This window comes from Haliotis cracherodii, unplaced genomic scaffold (genome assembly GCF_022045235.1).
Source record: "Haliotis cracherodii isolate W230 unplaced genomic scaffold, xgHalCrac1.p SCAF_7, whole genome shotgun sequence".
Lineage (NCBI taxonomy): Eukaryota > Metazoa > Mollusca > Gastropoda > Lepetellida > Haliotidae > Haliotis > Haliotis cracherodii.
The window spans coordinates 34,438,928-34,459,717 of NW_027266330.1; the positions used below are offsets into that span (position 1 = coordinate 34,438,928).

Consider the following 20,790-nt stretch of genomic DNA (forward strand, 5'->3'; position numbering starts at 1 on the left):
AATGTATATGTATGGGGCATACATTCATCCCAAAACAGCCCTCATTACATACTCCCAACACCACGCGTTGCTGTGGAGCTCGCAAGTGTTAGAGCCCACTAATTGGCTGTTGCCTTGGGCCTATCACCAATCAGTCGGTCGATCAGAGGGTGTGGGGGATGATGCCCAAGTCGACAGTAACACCAGGTAATGATTGAGAGCAGGAGTTACTGTCGCTGTTAAACAAGTCAAACGCCAGCCCTTAATTCCCACTTTCAGACAAAAGCAAACCAGAACCTCCTTGCCTAGCTGTCCAAACATACAAGCCAATTTCCTCAGGGTGTCTTTGAAAACTATCTTTTTGAGAGGATATCTGGTTATTGTAAACATTCAGCTAAATATCTTAGTAGATTCTCATCAGTCACGTTACGGTTAATTAGTACAGTTCGCGCATTTGCGCTATTTGATCAAGATAAATGGGTTTTGAAATACAGGGTCGCAAGAAACCATAGTTAGCGTGTAAATGTTTGTACCATTTCATATCTCATATGCAGTTCCCTTGCTCTCACATATTCTTTTAAGACAGTGACTGGAAGGCGTATATGTAGGTTGACCGCAACAAGACAGCTTAATCACCAACGTATTGACTGTTTCATTAAGTGATATTAACAAGTAATAGATTATTGACACAAATTGGCCGCTTGGAAACCGCCAACTGAAGAATGTCATCAACAAATGGAACAGTCAAGGACCCAAAAAATAATCAAGGGTACAAATGATTGATGGTTACATTCCTATCAAATTGAACATGGAACTCTCTACAACCAAGAGACGCCTATGACAAACACACTGATCATTCAAATAGTCAACACACAGACCATGGGCATGATCAACCAACTGATAAATCTAATGGCCAGTCTGCTGATCAACCAATTGACACACCAACCAGCCAACCCGGACACAATTCTAGTTAATAATCCGACCTGCAAATTACACGATCTCAAACGTCTCAATGTATTTTTTTTTCATTCCAACCATGCATGAAAGCCGAATGCATTATCATTTGTATTCAACTACCAAATTCCAACACATTCTACTGTAAGGATGTATAGACCGTCCTTATTTCAGTTACTATATTGCGTCTGTTGCCAAATTGCCACACAAGACATGGAAATAAGGTTCACCTACGAATCAATGCCTTGTGTTACAACCGATCCGACTTGGCTCCCTGTGGAGAACAGACATGCATAGGCCGACCTTTGAAGGAAACACTGTAGAGGGCGCTTCTGTCCGCCATTATCGGCAATTACAGTGCAGCACCAGTGGTGTCAGACCTCAGTGGTCAAATCTCTGCTGTATTATGTACAAGGTGTTCAAGGAACATGCACAAGGAAACTTGGGTTTTAATTACACACCTCGGTAACTATCAAGAGACTTCTCTGAGACTTGCAGTGATATCCTAGCAAATGTATTTTCCGACTGGACGAATTACCTTTGATCATTTTTTCGGCCATAATTTGAAACGACTGTTGAACATTCTATCCATGCCGCGAAGGAAACCGTTTTACATGTTCAAGCTAACACAGAGTCAGTATGTTTTGCCTTAAGTGTGCATGTAGCCATTTTGTCGGTTGATGGATTTAATTACAGAACATGATGGCTGTGTGGGTGATTAATAGTCTTGGTATCAATTCAGTTTCGAATATCATATCACGACATAATAAATCCCGTATATGATCTATCGCTGTCTCCGAGCTATGAAATACAAGTCACCTGTGAAGATCCGGGTTAAAATAGGTCTTCAGCAACCCATGCTTGCCACAATAGGCGACGGGATCGGGTTTTCAGGCTCGCTGACTTGGTTGATGCATGTTATCGTATCCCAAATGCGTGGATCGATGCTCATGATATCAATTACTGGATTGTCTGGTCCAAACTCGATTATCTACAGACCACCGTCATATAGCTGGACTATTGCTGAGTGCGGCGTTAAACAACAAACAAACAAACAAAATGAAATACAAGTACATTATTCCTTTTAGGAGAAAATGAACATTTTTAATCTGGCAATGAGATGAGATTGGTTCGTATCTTGTTTGAATGAACTGAATGCGGAATTTGTGTTTGTACAAACTGAGACTAAAAGCAAAGGAAGTCTAATCTCTGCCGCGACTCCGACATCAAAATAAATATGCACTTGCCATGCTTTTACGAAAATCATGTTTGTAGTTTGGCCGAAGTGCTGGTAACACAAGACCCCTCCATCTAGACATGTATATTAAGCCCTCGCCTGTATTACGACAGCCGTGCTCTGACGTCACATCGAGGCGATATGTTATGACAGACTCGTGTTGCTCTCACATACTCGGAATGAACTATAAACATGCAGAACCATACTTTCAATTACTTTGATTTTACACAACCTAGATACGGGAAAATGTTTACTCGGTCCTAAAATATCCTAATCCACTTTTCGTAAAATGATCCTGGAAAAAAGCCATACATGTTCAGCACTCTGTGACGTTGGCTGTTTACAATGGTTTCGCGCTTCACGCCTGTTCGCCAGAAGAGGGTCTAGGTTTCCAGTGCTGTTTTAAAAACAAGGTCTCTGAAGTTTTGTTGCAATCTGAAATACTTCAATAGTTCTGTCAGGTGAGATACATCCGCTTGTTGAACACCGAGGACGGCTGTTGTATGTGTTAACGTGAGGATGAGAAATGACGTACTCGGAATCTAACGCCAAAAAATGGTGGTCTAGTGATCCTCCTGTGGCGAGAACACAGGAGAACATGCGAGATGATCAGACTACCATATGGGAAGGGACTGGTATGCGCATATACATCCTTCCCTGTTGATCATAAAGCGATTGTTGCACAACAGGGGCGAGTTGAATTTAGTTTAACTTGACCTTCGTTGCCAAAACCTGTCGTAACTGCTGTCTCAACGGAAGCATTGACGAAGACCAGAATCCTCGAACATGGGAATTGTGCAGATATCGCACACAGGGTGATGCCATTATAATCATACCCCTGTAAACGTCTGGGGGAAGCTTCTTGGCACGCATGAACATTGGTGTATTAAACATTGTTAAAAGATCTTAAATATTTTTTTATATCTTGTGCAAGTTTCTAGGCTTTAAAAATGTTCCAGGAACTACTTCTTCTATTTCATACAGCCAGGCTTTGTTCGGTTCAAAACAATTTAAAGCAAGCTATGTATACGTATATCCACTGATATTTTACAGTATTACATCTTCAAGGAGATCAATTTCAAATTGTTTGCAACATAAGTTAATGGTTGAGACCAGGGGCCGGGATTAAATACTTGCTTTCACCTGTACAGTTCCCTTTGGCATGACATATTTGTCTATTGCTTAACGCTGCAACGTACTGTAGTTTATGAGTTCCTCAGCTTCTTCCAAATGTTTTCAAGTTACATACGTGAATAATTGATAATATTAACTCTACATAATGTACAGGAACTTGACGTGACATGACGAAAGTCATACAACTTCCATGAACATGATTAGCCTCAGAGTCATGAAATTCCCAGACCATTTTAATTATTCATGCATCAATTCTCCCCGTTAGTTCACCAATGGTGCCACCAGCTGTACATGTTAACATTCTCGGGAAGCCCTCATAACCCATAGTCTGACAGAAATGGTATAAGCGCTTGTTTTAATGGGCAATGAATATTCTGTCTCATAGAGGCAAATTGGCCATTAATCCAAATAGTGGGATGAACATGACACAGACAGAACTGGGGATTGTAGAGGGGGACCTAGCCCATAAAATGATAATAAGATGTCTAGTTACAAGTTGCAGGAGAACTGGGCAATGAAAGGTAAAGGGAGGCGTAACTAAGAGCTTGTGGTAAATGTCACACGTGTGAACTCACTGATATCTAAATGTTACAGAATACCTGTTTTATGCCTCTAGATTTAAGAGTCGTCAACGGACCCTGTTACTAACATTGCATCAGTAAGCGTATCAGCAGTTTACAGAAGCTGTGTTGCCTTTCAGTGAAGCTTCTTAATGTCATGTCGTAGCAACGATTGTACATCATTAAATGTGTCTGTTTGAAGCCGAGCAATCTCTACATATATCTTCTTGCTGTGTGCTATCTCGTAAATGTGTCTGTTTTGTGTTATACCATCTCGATGTTGAAAAATGTAAGATTCGTTGTGTGTCTGTTTTGTGTTTTCCACTTTAATAGTGATAAATGTTATACCATCTCGTTCTATGTCTCTCTTTTGTGTTATACCACCTCCATATTGATAAATGCTATACAATCTCGTTGTGTCTCTCTTTTGTGTTATACCACGTCCATATTGATAATTTCTTGTTATGCGTCTCTTTTGTGTTATACCACTTCGGTGTTATACCATCTCGTACTGTGTGTGTTTTGTGTTATACCACCTCGATATTTATAACTGTTATGACTTCGCGTTGTGTGTATGTTGTGTGTAATACCACTTCATGTTGATAAAAATAATATGATTGTTATTTGTTAAGGGACTGTTTTGTGTGATACTACCCCGATATAAGTACTGTTATCCAATATCGACTTATTTACAGTTGTTCCTAATTGTGCCTGTTAACCTTTCAGTAGCCACTATCGAACATACGCGTAAATCTGGATCTGTGCAATATCAAATCATTTAAGCACTTAGTCACATCTGCTTGCATGGGACGTGTTATCTGGATCATTAACCGCCAAAGCTTTACAGAATTGTTTTTGCACTAAATAGTGGTTATGCAGGGTGCCACTATTCCCCCGTTACTCTTACCAATTGCTAGGCACCCTGTACGCAGAAGTAAGTATTGATAGGATATATCACTGTGCAGACATTGGATTCTCGTAGAGCAGATCCACATGCACATTGTGTAATGCCATATGTCACAGTATATCCGTATCGTGACAGATATATTACAACGGGTACATATCTGTAACATGTGTTATGCCATACCCTCCACGGCGTCTTAGAAACGGACAAGCGATCGTGGTTGTACTCGTAGATACTGACAGCTCTGGTATCGGAGAGTGATAAGAAAAGGGACATGAAACGAAGTACATCTGGAATAAACTCGATACTCCGGCGCTTGGAAACAGAAATAATTTGCTAGCCTGTGTGATTCATCTGTGACACTTCTTTACCTATAAAAAGGGCCATAGTGTTCTTTCTATTTTTAAGTTGTTTATCGTCATGCGTATCTTGGAATGTTCAAATGAATGTTTTGTTTTTACAGGTGTAGAGGTACATTTGATGATATCTCTACAAGCAAACTAACATGCATTATCTAAATCAAATCACATCTCATCTACGTCCTGTTTAATAATCAATGTTTGACCACGCAACACGTGTTCTTATGCAAATAACATATGCGCGCGCAGCATGATGTCATTGTCAGACTTGCCTAACGTGGTCTGCTGTTGCCATACAATCGGATATGCTCTCATGGCCAGTAATTATCAAGTGTTGTGAAAGATGCTGCCTAACATATTTCACATGTTATATAATAATGAAAGCACCATAAGGGACGTGTTCCACGAATATGGTGGTAAGTAGCCAAACTTGGTAGTGGGTGTGCGTTAGGTACCTTCGTGGCTTCAATATTAATCGGTTATCAATCTTACAGATATGTTCTAAGGGCGAAACCAAAATGAGTTTAATATAGTGCACTCAAGTGAAGAATCAATGTTTTCGAGCGAGCATCTTCGCCATAATACCACCCAATAGAGTAGTTTCATCGCCTGACCAAATTACTTTAATCAGCTTAAACATCTTCATATATCGCAATATATCACGGCACATGCATGCCCTTATGTTATTAGGTAAGGATCTAAGGTTCATATCCCTTTTCAATCTACGTGTAGACTTTGTAATCAGTGCCCAGTGTGAATCTGTTGGAATAGGATAAACAACGATCTGGTTTATTATAAATAATAAACAAAATGGAATATAAGTGACTTAAAACAAACTAGTTGGCACTACCAATTTGCCTCAGCCCAGTGTCTCTTTAATACCAAGTCATACCAGAGCTGCAGCATAGCAACACACGTATCGTTTATCTTCCTTGATATAGAATAAGGTGTACTCCGTGTAATTGTTAATGACATGGCCTTAGTCAAGACATAAACAGCTCTGGGCGAGCTGGTACTATATTAGTACACATTCCACCATAGACCAAATGTTTCGGTTCTCGAATTGTCATAGTCTAAGAACATTAGTAGGATCTACGTCCCCTTCAAAGGATAGTAAACCTTTACTTATTGGCATTTCCTTTTTATCTGTCCACCACTAAAAGCATCGCTGCTGCACCAACTGCTACAGAAGGCTGTAGAAGAGTATGTTCGTTATGACCACGTCGTTACGCGCGCATGACACCGGTGATGCCGATCCATTACTTCCTCCAAAGATTTTTTCGTTTTTCTGGAAGCTGAAAATTACCATCGCAACAATGGTTCCTGCAAAGTCAATCCGTCAAGGGATTGTAATAACCAGTCTTAAACGGGAGGACAGAATCGATGAGGACTAATAGACCTCCACGGGAGGACAAGCACCGGGTTGGAATTGGAGTCTTCAACATGGTACACTTTGTAGGAGGAACAAGCGCTTGGGTTAATTCTGTTTGGATTGGTACAGTCTAGAGCGAAGGGCTTGAACTAGATAACGATTACCCACAATTCCATGAGCTAGGCATTATGAGCTGACCATTTCAAAGGCTAATTTTCATTATTTCCTCCCTGGTCCTACAGTGAGTAGGTACTATGGATGTATAATTGGTACAGACTCGAAACAGGATTTCATCCAGTTTCTTTTCATTTGGATAATTAATGTCACGAGCCATGTTCCCTCGCAAATGATCCTACAAATTGAACTGGCATAATTGCATAACGAGCCAGAATTGAATAGCATGTGTGTCGTTTCAATAGCTAATTAACGCATTGTATTCATGTTTCAAAGGCCTGGTCACCTAATATGACAGGAAAATATAGTAAGCTTTCAAGCTGTAGAGAACTAGAAATTGTGAATATCATTTGATTACGTGGAACATAATGATTAACAAACTAACGTAACTTTTTCATTTCCATGCCCGGAATGCCTTCAAAATGAATTTGTACCACGATGTCCATTTTCAGAAGGAATCGAAACAATGATTTCTACGTGGATTCAGATCTATGTACTTCATCGGATGCAGAGTAAAGTACATATCAATCTTGATTGACAAACTTCAGCAAGTGGTTGAATGTAAATATGAAACTTATGATGGGTCGACTGTAGCGATAGCCACCATCGCCTGTACCATCAGAGACGAGATGAAGAGCACATTACAATTGTCAGACCGGCGCCATCGCGCCTTTGCTACCTCGACATCAAACGAGCTCCGCCATTGACACGCGGTACGCCTTGTCTCCTTCTCTGTCAACCAGGGATTCCAGCTATCTTCTCTGTCCAACTCATCTTCTCTGTACAACTTTACATGTAGGAATAGCGGACTGTGTTTTGATCTCCTGATGTGTTGAAATAGCCTGCATCTTGTAGCTCGAGGTCTGACGTTGGCCTATTGATGATTCGAACCAGCTTTTACAGATTACTATGAGAACTCCACTCATCGTTTTCACTTCAAAGAAATGTTCTCATCCGCTTTAAAACTTGGGTTGTCAAAAGTAATAATTTAATCCATCATTAAGCGTGACTCAATATTTAGTTTGACAAAATTTCTATGCAGGCATATTATTATTTTTTGCAGCTCGCATTGGAGGGTGCAAAAACCTTCTTATACAGTCATATGATGTCAATCTGGAGATTTCTGTTAATGGATCTTCTGGGTGATAATATCATAATGAGGCGTTTTCTTGCCCATAGTAACCGACGACGGTGTATTTTGTATAATATCTTGTGAAGGTAACATGGAAGTATTGCTCTTAGCTATTATAGTGGCGGAGAAAAACCAAGAATAGGCACATGTAGGCAAACAATCCCGGATTGAGGTGTGACGAGCGAACACTTTAACCACTCCGCTACCCACCCATCCTAATTTGTAAGTTTTCAAAATAACGAAACACGTCAATGATTATGCATATGACCTTCAGTTGAAGTACCGCGTGGGTCGTTGGCCTGTCCGGGAAAACGTGATTCAAGGACGTTTAACAATGGCCTGTCGAAGGTCATATGTCAAGAGGTCAGGTGACATGTGAAATTCGTGACCCACATTCTGGGTTTTGTTTTGAAAATAGCCACGTCTTCATGTGCACTTTTAAAAGCTGGTGAACACTAAGGAAAGTCGTGATCGTCATATCAACAATATGTTTACATTTAGGTGAAATAATTCACAAAAGTGGTACGAGGGTTAACAACGTAAGGAAGCTGTTTATGAGTTACACTTAAGTAGCATGATCAGTTACGTTGAATACAAGACGAACAAACCCTTTTAAAGCTTTGTGCGTAATGACAAAGAATGCTCTAAGAATGAGACAACATATGTTCTGACTGATCGGCTTAGAAGCCTTTTAATGTTCAAGCAACTACCTTTGGTCCTAAAACAGGATTTATTGATCTTTAAAAGTTAATTTTATATTTTCATCGTCAGTATCCAGTTTATCCAAAGTCTCAGTGTAAAAACGTCCTCGAAGATTTAGATGCGCACATGTGCCTGATCCCGTGAGGAACGATCGTGACGCCACCTAGCCAAGGCTGAATTAAGCAGACAACAACAGTAAACATGCCATGATGTAAGCCAATCAAAAATCATGTTACAGTAAACATGACATGCTCTGAGCCAACCAACGGTCACATGACAGTCAACAAAACAAGACACCTTCAATGAAGAGTTCGTATATCTAAAGCATCTGATGTCATGCTCCCAAAACAAAGTTTCACCAAGCACCTCCGGGGTCAATCTGGTGAGTTGCCAGTCTGTGTATCTGTGTGTTTAGATGCTAGCGTCCTCAACGTGTGAGGGTCGAGATGTGGGGGATACTTAAAAGGAGATACTGAATATTCTCCTGAAATGCTCTTAATCAACAAAGGATGGACTATCGAGTGTTGAAACATTTTTATATTTTACTCACAGCTGTATTTGAGAATGGGAAACGAGGCATCAATTGTTAGTACGAAACCTCTTTAAATAAAATTAAACTGAAAGTGTAGATACCATATAATATATTTCGATTCTTCCTTTGTTCGAGACAAGGGAAGTGTCAATGCCAATGAGTGAGTGAGGGAGTGAGTTAGGAGTATAACGCCGCTGTGAACAGTAATCCAGTATCACGGAGAGAGAAAAGCTCGAAAGATGCAGGTCTCAGACGTTTAACACTTTGATGAATCCCAAGAGCACGGGTATGATTCTGACTAATCTAGAAAAATAATTGGGTCGAACCGGGATTCGAACTCAGGATCCCAGGTTCCTGGCGTGCCCACGGGACGCAACTCTGCACAACGAATTGTGACGCCTTAAACAATGGGCCACCCGTGCTCCCAAAATGAATTAATGACAATTTATCGTACATATATTTGCATAATTTAGATCAAATCTACATGTATTTCCTTTGAAATAGGACCAAGTCTACATATCTGTTGTTCCAGAGAAGGAGGGATGACGACGCGTAATAGCTGAAATACGTTGTGTTATGATGATGGTACTCTTGTGTATTATTATGACTGGCAATAACGTGGAGCATTCATTGTTTTATAAACAGTAGTTATTGTGACTGGCTGACCTCAATCTCGCGACATCTGTCTGCATTCCTATTGAACAACTCGCAATCATATTTCCAGGCTTATATTGCTACAAGTTATTAATGTTTCTCCCAAAATTTTCCCACATATTCAGGCATTTCCTATCATCCCAACTCATCCCAGCATCCCTTTTCATATCAATAGCAATACACAACCAGATGTGACTGAGGTAATTTAGCATCCACTGACTGTAGACTATTTGTGATAATAAATACACACACGTGGAGCGTGTTTAATTAAAACAGGTTACGGGAGAGTAATATTATATCTGTTCGTGTGATGTGTTTAGCATTTCAGGCCCAAACAATAAAATATTTCTGTTTCAGGTAACATATCTGGAAGAATGGGTCGCAGTTTGGACATGCACATTTGCACTAATTGTTTATATCCACAATTGACTTGCCTTTGTATGTGTTCGTGATGGGTACGTCACGTGAGGCAGGATACGTTCCCCTTATCGCGAACACCTGGTATCATCACTATTTGATAACGATTCAGAAACACATGCTCATAATATAATCGGAATCGTACCATCGACTTTTCTTATGATTGTCACTGGATTGTCTGGTACATTATTTACAGACCACCGTCATATAGCTGGAATATTGCTGAGTGTGGCGTTAAACAACAAATAAAAAAAACACATTTATGAATATGTTAAGGTTTTCGTCGCTTTTATGAGCTGTCTTGGATGATAAGGGATAACCATTTTGTGGTCGCAAGTGCAGTGATGGTCGGTTGATTTACCGGAAAACAAATATTTCCTTTTGGGCCTCATATCAATTGACGTAGAACAACAATCGACAGAAAAGTAAATGCATAATTCCGATATACAATTCTATAAATTTAATATGCATCATTGTTTTATTCGCTGTTTATTGGCATAGCGATATGGGCATTCTGTTTATCAGCTCAACTGAATCAATGAGTACTTAGTAGCCATCAGGTGCAGCCATTATAACGGTATAAACATTCGCATTACAATTCGTTAGAAATAAAGTATATATGCGTATAGATATAAACTTTTGCTACCCCCCGACATAGGAGACAGGTGACATTTTAGAGTGACATCCCAGGACACAGAAGTATCCTTTATTATCCTCGTACATGTACATGTAACGTCTTGTACACTCGTAGTTCAAGTCTTATTTCTTTATTCCATGCATTTTTCATTCTCATCGTGACATGTTTAAATCATTGTAGCAATTAACATGATACCAACATCAGAGATAAATGTTTTATTATTCATGTTACGTGCAATCCAGATTTATACTAGTCATAAGGAAACGGAATCACGAAATACAAAGTGACTTAAAGAGGATTTCAGCTATGAGCCAAATCATAGAGCACTGTGACGAGACAATGTAGCACCAATGAAGCTGTATTATGTACAATGATGGGCGTCGTGATAGAAAATGACAGGAGTAATGGCGTGCCTAACAGCGCTCACTAACGTCGGTTTCGTTGATGAGACGTCACGTCTAAACAAACGTCTTCTCAAGAAGTTGGCGTCGGATTCTGACGACATGTCTAATTTTTTAGTGGATTCAAAACGCTAACGCCAGAAAATACTCATTTTCGGGTTTCTGTCAACACATTTTCATAGGGAGTGGGAGGCAAACGTGGGAAAAGATCACTGAGCATCAGTGAAGACACCAGGTGTTCGCGTCATTTATCCCGAGTTGTATTATTTAAGCTTCTTGGGGGGAACGCTGTCTGAGGAACCCTGTCACAAACAGCTCCGCGAAGTAACAGACACTCCTCTGTCACGCGACACTCCCATTTGGTCAATAGCTAATGCATAATAGTCTCTACTCACGTTTAAAATGGAGTAATCATACACATAAAAAACTTACATTCCAAAAGGTTTTTAAGTTGATAATGAAAGCTAAATACCATTTCGACGTACTCCTTTTTGTTCAAAGTAAAATTGCCACTTGGAAAACATGAGATTGTTGATATTTTACAATTATTTCCTTTAGTGCAGCTGTTAGCATATACTACTCCAAACAAGTCATGAAACCCACAGTAGCTATAACCACCAGCTGTGACAGATTAACTATTGTCGTATGAAAAATCGGGTCTTCTGTAACTTCTTTTGTATAGTATACTATAATATCACTTGAAGGGGTTGAAAATAGCATAAAGTATATATTACCGTGTATAAAACATGTCGTTGCTTTGGTGAGTGACTTTATGTATCCTTTTAAGAGCACTGTGAATAAACGTATTGAAAAAGACATACCGCACGTTATATCATATCGTGTTATACCAAAGGCCTCGCTAAGCCGCCATTGTGGGACATGCGGAGGTGTGTTTATTCAACGCTGTACATAGTTTCTACACATCCACACACGTACTTCAGACTTAAGGGCATTTTTAACACATCCATATTGAGCATTACTGCGCACGCTTTTTACCATTCTTTGTTAAATCATATGAATATGACCCGTGAAGATCCGGGGTAGAATGCTTGCCGTAAAAGGCGACTCTGCTTGTCGTTAAAGGTGACTAATGGTATCGGATGGTCAGGCTCGCAGACTTGGTTGATACATGTCATCGATCCCAATTGCGGGGATCGATGCTCATGATATCACTCACTGGATTGTCGGGTCCAAACTCGATTATTTGCAGACCGCCGTCATATAGCTGGATTATTGCTGAATGCGGCGTAAAACAACAAACAAATGAAATGGATATATTATGGATATAGTCCGGTTGATGTCACAAACTTTAACACAAGCGCAGTAATCTAAGGTTTGCTTATATTGTAATGTTTATTAAAATCAATACGCGGACAGGATTGTGTATATGAAAGTAATTATTGAAATGATATAAGCATTGACACAACTATGTCACACACGGGCTGTTATCACAAAATGAACCTAGAAAAGCAACATGCTGTGATTTAATCTCAATGCTAATATTTCCAAATCTGACAAATATTATTCAAACATCCATTTTCCTGACGCGGATATGAAGGTGGCGACAACCAACAAACATTACCTGTTTTGAATTAACACATTAATATTTACACAGATCGATACATTTCCCAATATTCGAGGCACGGGGAGAGAGAATTCTGTGTTGCCTTAAAACAGGGGCGGACGTCGATAAAACGTACACTGGAGTCACGCTTGAATGACTATATGACCATGCATGAATTGAATATCAATGTTGGTCTATTTTATGACGATGTGAAGCTAGATACGAAAGGATTTAGTGTTTATCAAAATGAATATATTGGATAGTCCTGTATTGTTGTTTATAAAATTGGTAATGAGATACCGCAAGAGACAGATTGAGCAGGACAGAATCAAGATGACGCCACGCGTTACCTGAGTGAGACCCGTTTCGCTTCATTGATCGGCCTCAAGGCTGTAATACATTTTCATACAGCAAATCAATCAAATTGTGCTGCGTCGACGAGCAAGCTAGAACAAGCAGGGCTATTTTGGGACTGATTGCTTTCAAGTTTAAAGAGTTTCAACCGAATGTAGGAGGAATGCATGTTTGAGGCTGGTGTTATTCAAGTACAGAATGAGGCGGTTCATGGATGGGTGAGCAGTGTTTGAGAGCTTTTGCACCATTGTATTGACGTTCTACAGGGGACACGCAGTATAAGCTTCACACATCGTACATTACTGGAACGCGAAGATTCAGGATTCGAACCCGACATTATGGCGTTGTAGGGGAGGTGTGTAGTCTGTCATACAGACCCTGAAATAAATGTATCCATTACAGCCCATGCAAGTCTATAATGTTTGGCATGTCTAGATTACTGCAGTATCATCTGAAAATGAAGAAAATCTCTGGGTTCCTTTTTATTATATTTTATGACTAAAATTTAACTGTTTTTTTCTGTAAAATATGTTCATTTCGGAGACTAGATGTTAGTCTTGTGAGGTAAGGTAAAATGGGGTTTAACGCCTTGTTCAAGCTCATTGCATTTTAAGGCGCGCGTGTGTGTGTGTATGTGTGTGTATTTAGTGTTCGGTGTGTGTGTGTTTAGTGTGTGTGTTTAGTGTGTGTTGTGTGTGTGGGTGGGTGTTGTGTGTGTGCTAGTACAAGTCAGGGCTTACGCCGGTTTTAAAGTGCTAGCCCACACCGATACCATGCCGCATTTAACATGAATACCCCACTCAGACACGTTGCACTGACTCCTGCTCCAAGCATGGTAACAGCTTGTACCATCTTTTGGTATGACACGGCCGGGGATCGAACCACCGACCTTCCTCTCTCAGGGCAGACGCCCTATCCAGTAGACCACGGAAGGAGGCTCTGTCACCTCAGACAACTGGATCATTCATTAAGAATTGAAACACATGGCTATGGCGTTGACAAACCAAGGATCATAATTAGTTTGAGTCGAATCTGGGATCCGAACCCCGATCATCAGATTATGGTTGTCTAGTGGGCTTTAAGGTATTCCAACATCAACATTTGGGAATCATATTTTGTTTGTTTGTTTCTTGTTTAACGCCGCACTCAGCAATATTCCACCTATATGAAGGCGGTCTGTAAATAATCTAGTCTGGACCAGACAATCCAGGGATTGACATCATGAGCATCGATCCACGCAATTGAGATACGATGCCTTGCATCAACCAAGTCAGCGAGCCTGACCACCCGATCCCGTTAGTCGCCTCTTACGACAATCTGGGAATAATAAACACCGACTAACGTTTGCCAGGCAAAACACTAATTATGCAAATACTATCCATTGTAACCGTCGTTGTCGTTACAAAGAAAACCTAACATAAGCCCTTCATATTTTATCCTACTCTTCAAAGGAATGTCAAGAACAGAACGAATAAGGATAAAATAGCAGGACGTATATATTGCGTGTGAAGCCGGGTTTTCACTTATCCTACGATCAATCGGATCAAGTGATATTAATTACATTGCATTCATTGCGCTGTTGTCGAGATGGAATCTACACACATAGCCAACAACCGCCGTATTAATAATGTAGCATATTAAAGTTGGAACGCTAATACCCGGCTTAAACTCGAAACTCGTAACTCACTAATCGTTTCCTGCTTACAGGAACACATCACTGAGTTGACAAGAACAATACCCGACATTATCCACACAGATCTTACAATGTAAAAAAACAGAAACTAGAAATGATCATAATACGATAAGATAATACATAGTTCGCCTAGTCTTGCTGCAAGTCCCCCCCCCCCCCAACAAAACAACAACAAAAAGAAACATATGATTTCGGTTTTTGTAATTTGCAGGTTTAGATGGATGACATTCTCTTAAAGGAAAACGGATGCGGTTTTTAACATTTTCGGTTGTTTTCCTTTTTTAAGTTTACATTATTTTTGGTTTAGGAATAGATCTTGAGAAACTAAGCAAGTCTACATGTTTCCTGCAACCTGTTTTCAACAACCGGTACAAGCGTGAAAAAAGTCTAATTTTTTTTCTTATCATTCAAAGCGTCGTTTTGTCTTGTAGTTGGCGCTGTGTTCCATACAACAACTTTAGATATCCTTAAAATCTTGACGAAGATGTGTGACATATATCAAGCTGTCTCAGGGAACGAGGAATTCCCAAATTGATAATTCAATAACACCCTCACAGCTTATCATTAATCAAATAAACTGCCTCTTCTTTGTAATAAGTCTAGAAGATAACAAAATACAACTGAAAAGCCCTTGACTAAGAAGTCTTTCTGTGAGTGAGAAATCGATCGGGTCAAACAAGAGCTTGTGAGCTTGCTGTAAGAACGATGAATGGATCGGAAGATACAGAGCCTCTGTGGGATGCATTATTCAACTGCCCATATAAACCTAACAACGAGTATAAATAATGTAACTTTAACTGTTAATTAAAGTACAAGGGCCGTTGATAAGCATTATTACCAAAACGCACGCTCTTTAATTTGCTTTCTAAAAAAATATTGATTTTTAACTGAATTTTTCATGACCACGATCGGAAGCCCTCGTGGTCATGAAAATGTCAGAAAAAAAGTGCGAAGGTCGAATTCGATCTATAAGCAAGATGATCTTGTATAAGGTTACGGTGAACTGTGAACCGCGACATGAAAGAGTTAATCAGTATAAACTATGACAGACATTGGGATAATACGGTGATACAAGTCCGTGTCACGTTACCGGTCAGGGGTACTAAAGGTCATCCATTCGCGTGTCCGCCACACAACACCTTGTGGTCAAGCAGACGCTGTCAATCATCCTTAATAAAGATCCAGAAATTGCCAACCCCTTGATAATTCCATTAACACCAAACAATGGCAGCGTAATGACATATTTTGAAAGAAAGTACCAACCAAATATAAATAACAGCACAAAATTGTCTATCTCGTTGATATGATTTAAGATATTTTAATTACCCCCTTAACAAAATAACCTCTGTAACTAGAATATATCAGAAAATAATGTGAGCCTTTATGAATCTATCCCGTTAGACGTCACCCCTTGCGAGACCATAATATTTACTGATGTCTTCAGCGGCTTTGCAACTGTCCGGGACTTTTAGTCCCGCCCTGTGTCACGTGACGTTTGATAGTCGTCATCACAGAACCTCCTCCCACAGGAGGGGTGTCACCCATCGCCAGGTACCTGTCAATGGGCGGGAACAAGCTAGCAGGTGGGCAGCGGGTATCAGAGGGGACTGGGACAGGGAGAGCTGCTGATTCGAGACGGACAACTTTCATACTTTTTTAAAAACCTATACATTAAGTTATAATTCTAAAACCAAGGCTACAACTTGCTTACCATAACGAATATCCTTACTATTTTTCAAACTTGTTGGACAAAGTGAATAATTTGGCATCACAGATCCTAAAAAGTGTGTGTAGGCGTGGGCTGAAGTACTCTCGGTTGATATCATATCCCATGGATGTGTTTGTATATGGAAATAACGCTATAATCATGGCTACATCTGTTGACACTTTGCGGAGGAATTGAAATCCAGTCCAAAACAAATCTCAGCTACTTACAAAAAAGGGATGTTTGAATTTCAGTTCTAATCTTGAACTATAACGTCAATCGTTTTTACGAATTATATATACCCCTAGGCAATACATTCTGAATTACGAATGTACAGAGTATTTATTCAATACATGTCAAGTATCAATACTATCTCGTATTGCTAACAATCCCCACACTATCATATTCAGTCATATACATAGCCTGAGGAGTGCGCTCTATTCAAGAGTACCCGGCAACAAGAAACACACCTGGTCCAGGTTAAGACTACTGCGACACTGACAACACACGTGATGTGTTTTATTCAACTTGCCCATACGTGAATGACACACATGTATATTCGCTGTGACAACGTTACGTCTCAATCATATCCGAGACAGTCACACGTTGATCCTTCCAAATTATGAGTAAGAATTTCCATGTATTGTTTAATTTACTATTTCACATCCGAGACAGTCACACGTTGATCCTTCCAAATTATGAGTAAGAATTTCCAGGTATTGTTTAATTCACTATTTCACATCCTCATTTGAAAAACGAATGTCATGTAACTATTTCGCGAAAATACCAATAGTAGACACTGCATTGTGGGCTGCACCAACGCTAGGCCTCAGTCATTTCCGAAACAGGCACGTCTATATCCTCCCCTGCATGAGTAATAAGTTCTACGTGGTTAAAATGCCACCTATTTAATTTCCTTGTTTGATAAACGAATGTCAGCTAACTTTTCCGTGACTATACCCATATCAGATACTGTTATGCAAGGTATGAAGATAACACACCAAAATAGTTGCTACGGGCGACATAGGAGCCATAGAAGATGCGTTTCAGCTGAAGCTCTTATGATCAGTTGATGGGTTCCTCGGGTCTTGGCATGACACCGGACGCTGACACTGATGTTACCCATTTAGTTTTGTAGTGATCGCTAGTAACTCTTTGTTTGGGGTGCGACAGCTGTTTTGTCACATTCGGATTAGTTCATGTATTCAGTAAGAATTACGTCTCTGACCGTCAGGGATTTAAAGAATAACTTCTTAACCGGATACATTGACCATTGTAATTCGAGCGTATGGGTGTTAGGGACAACGCTGTTGTTTATTTTGGGTGGGTTGAGTGGTTTACTTGTTTCTGTGTAGAAATAGTGTCTGATGTACCTCAAAACTGTTTCTAGTTTCATATAATACACGCATGTAGCGTACATAATGTTCGGTCTCTCTCTCTCTCTCTCTCTCTCTCTCTCTCTCTCTCTCTCTATCTCTCTCTCATTTTTACTTATCATAACATCTATAAAATCACATGTGTCCCTGATAAACATTATCGATTAGAGCGCCGCATTGACCAACCTGCTCCCTTCAACACTTCAATGATAGAAGTTTCGTTGTGGCAATTATTTCCATAATATCGATGAAAACGCGCAATAAAATATTAATGTGCCTTGTCACCCATTGATGTATTCAGTCCCCATCTTGACTAATTAGCCTCGCTTATTGCATTGATACTGTTTCACGTGTTGAAATGTCGACATTGGTCCTGAAGCATGTCCCCATCGTACCAGGTGGTCTCTACCTACCGATATTGCTGTCAATAATTGATGAGAGTCTCTCAAACACATTCCGATAGCATTGAGTCGACGTCACTTCTATCAGTCAGCCTAACGCTCTCAACTTGCATGTGTTGTTTATATTGATTTTACCTTCAAAAATAGCACGGCTTTCCAATAATGATTTAAAACGCTACCCAACTATACTATGCCAATTGTATTCGCGGACAAGGCGCGTAGAACGGGACGAACGGATGATGAGAAAAAAGTGTCATTTTTCAATCTGGTCTAACACTGGAAATTATATTAGCTCTGTGCTTCAGTCAGCACGTTATCAATTTCCTAACGGGATAACCCGAAACGAATAGTGATTAAAATCAAAATTTGTTTGAAGTACATGTTGGCTGTTATGCTCCATTTCCGGTTATCGTATTTCACGAGTGGAAGAATGCGCCTTCAGCAGGGAATTCCTGCAATGGACAGATGCACACACCGGGAGCACAGCAGTTCCATGGGAGAATGAAAGCGGACGGTGTTATGGACAAAATCAGTTCCACCACCGCGTCTACATTCAAGCCTTGTCAGACAACCTACATATGTGAAACATGATATACGTATGCGTCACAGACATGACATGAATCCGTCTTGGAATTGAAACAGTGGAACAGTAGTCCAACTGTGTCGGAACAGAACGACATTGTCAAAATCCCCAAACAGAACATACGCCAATATATAATCTAAATGAGTTAACGCGATTCTATATACGACCAGGCGTATTTCATAGGGATTCAAGGGACTCCTACAGTACATATACCGATGCTTGTGCGGTGTTCGGTGACAGTGGATGTGTTGTAACATTGGATGTGTGGATGTGTAGGATGAAAGATGTATTTCATATAAATGAGACTTACCAGTTCGAGCAATTCTAAGAGTTGTGAGGGGGTTTCAACACAACACTTTTCCACGTTGTCATGTTCTTCTCGTGTGAACTTGTTAAGCATATTCTCTTCCTCGGGACTTGGTCCCAATCTGAGTTCATTGCACGGTAAACATAATTTTCCTCGTTCAAGAATTTTGGCGATCTGTTCCCCCACCTTGGGCTGGTGTGAATGGTGCGCCACATCATAACTCAGTTTTCCATACAATACGGCTACAATAACGATGAGGATCAACATACCGGCTACAACAACCGCTGCTAAACCGTACAGATAGCACGTAATTTGGGCCAATTTGGACCTCAAGCGTTCATAGTCCTCGAGATATTTTTCCGACTTCATGGCGCAGTTGTTAACTCTGTGGAGATTGTTCTGTTTGCCTTCCAACAAATTCCTGGAAGAATCGGGGTCCCGATCTGTCATGGTACTCTGGTGCCACGCTAGTGCCTACTCTCCGCGTTCTGTCAATCCAACGCTTCTACATGCGCGAACGCCGGTCTACTCAACGGCTGAGGCGGGATCAATCTGGAATAGACGAGGAAGCGTCAGCTGGTTGAGTTGAATCTGGCGATATCCTCCCGTGTGTAATCCGTGAAGGGAGAGAGACCCAAGTTAGCTGACCGACTACTGTGAGAGCAGTGATCGTTTACTCTCCTCTCACTGAAAGCCTCTCAAGCGTGGAGTCGCTCGCGGTACCTACAATAATACACACCACGTGACTTCAGGCGACCAATCGGAAAGGCGAAACATGGAAGCGAGCGCGAGCCAGTGGCGGAGAATTGATCAGTAATTATACGTGGGACGTGAGTAAGCGCATAGGCGTCAAGCTATTGTTTCGAAGCTAGCATGTATACGGAATAACAAAAATAGGTCTACATGGGTAACGACAAAGCTGGGAAGAAAATATCGTGCTTGCGAGAAACCGCGTGGAACGTCATGTATGTATATCACGTCTCTTTGTTCGCGTGATCATGAATCGGTTATATTAAAACGTATACTTTCATTTAGAAAAGTTTATGGAGCAGATATGTAACGCTTACGTCGCGACTATTCGAACTGAATCTGTAGACAACCATACATGATTTATTGTATACGACGTCTAATCGCTTCATGCTTGCTAACCATACACAGTACATAGGGAACGATACGGCGAGGCTCGCTGTGGTTACCTAGCGCGACCGGGCATAAAAACTACTCGCCGCATACCTTGATCGCTGCAATGATACATGCCTGTGTTTGTGTAGATCGTTACGGACGGAGGGTCAATTTGGTTCAAACCGTTATATAAGTAAAACAAACTCCAAACTTTAGAAAATATTATGGTTATGAATATATACACAATATCAAGCTGTATATGTTTTGTAGCATTACCACATACGCAACTCAACAGAGCGACCGTACCTCTTTCGTTTGATTTATATAAAATGACAGGAATGTGCAGTGAATTCTGTGATTTAATTAGTATCATTCTTGAGAGATGCCTGATCATCTTTCGATGATGCTATATCCGAAATGGAACCGATGTTGTCTAGCCCATGAACACAGACTACACGTTTAGGATGTCATATTAAACGAAGGACGGGTTGGTATTGTTGATGACAGGTACAAACGTAGAACCAGGAACTGAGTAAT

At 40.4% G+C, this 20,790-nt stretch overlaps 1 protein-coding gene across 1 annotated transcript in view; it reads right to left on the reverse strand.

Moving 5' to 3' along the window:
- The window catches only part of LOC139447544 (tumor necrosis factor ligand superfamily member 10-like), a 68,857-nt gene extending 49,024 nt beyond the window's left edge, over positions 1-19,833 (reverse strand). The window contains exon 1 of the mRNA XM_071228948.1: positions 19,135-19,833. Coding sequence (XP_071085049.1) covers positions 19,135-19,581 — 447 coding nt within the window. The 5' untranslated portion in view covers positions 19,582-19,833. The remainder of the gene's footprint in view (positions 1-19,134) is intronic.
- Positions 19,834-20,790: the final 957 nt, after the last annotated feature.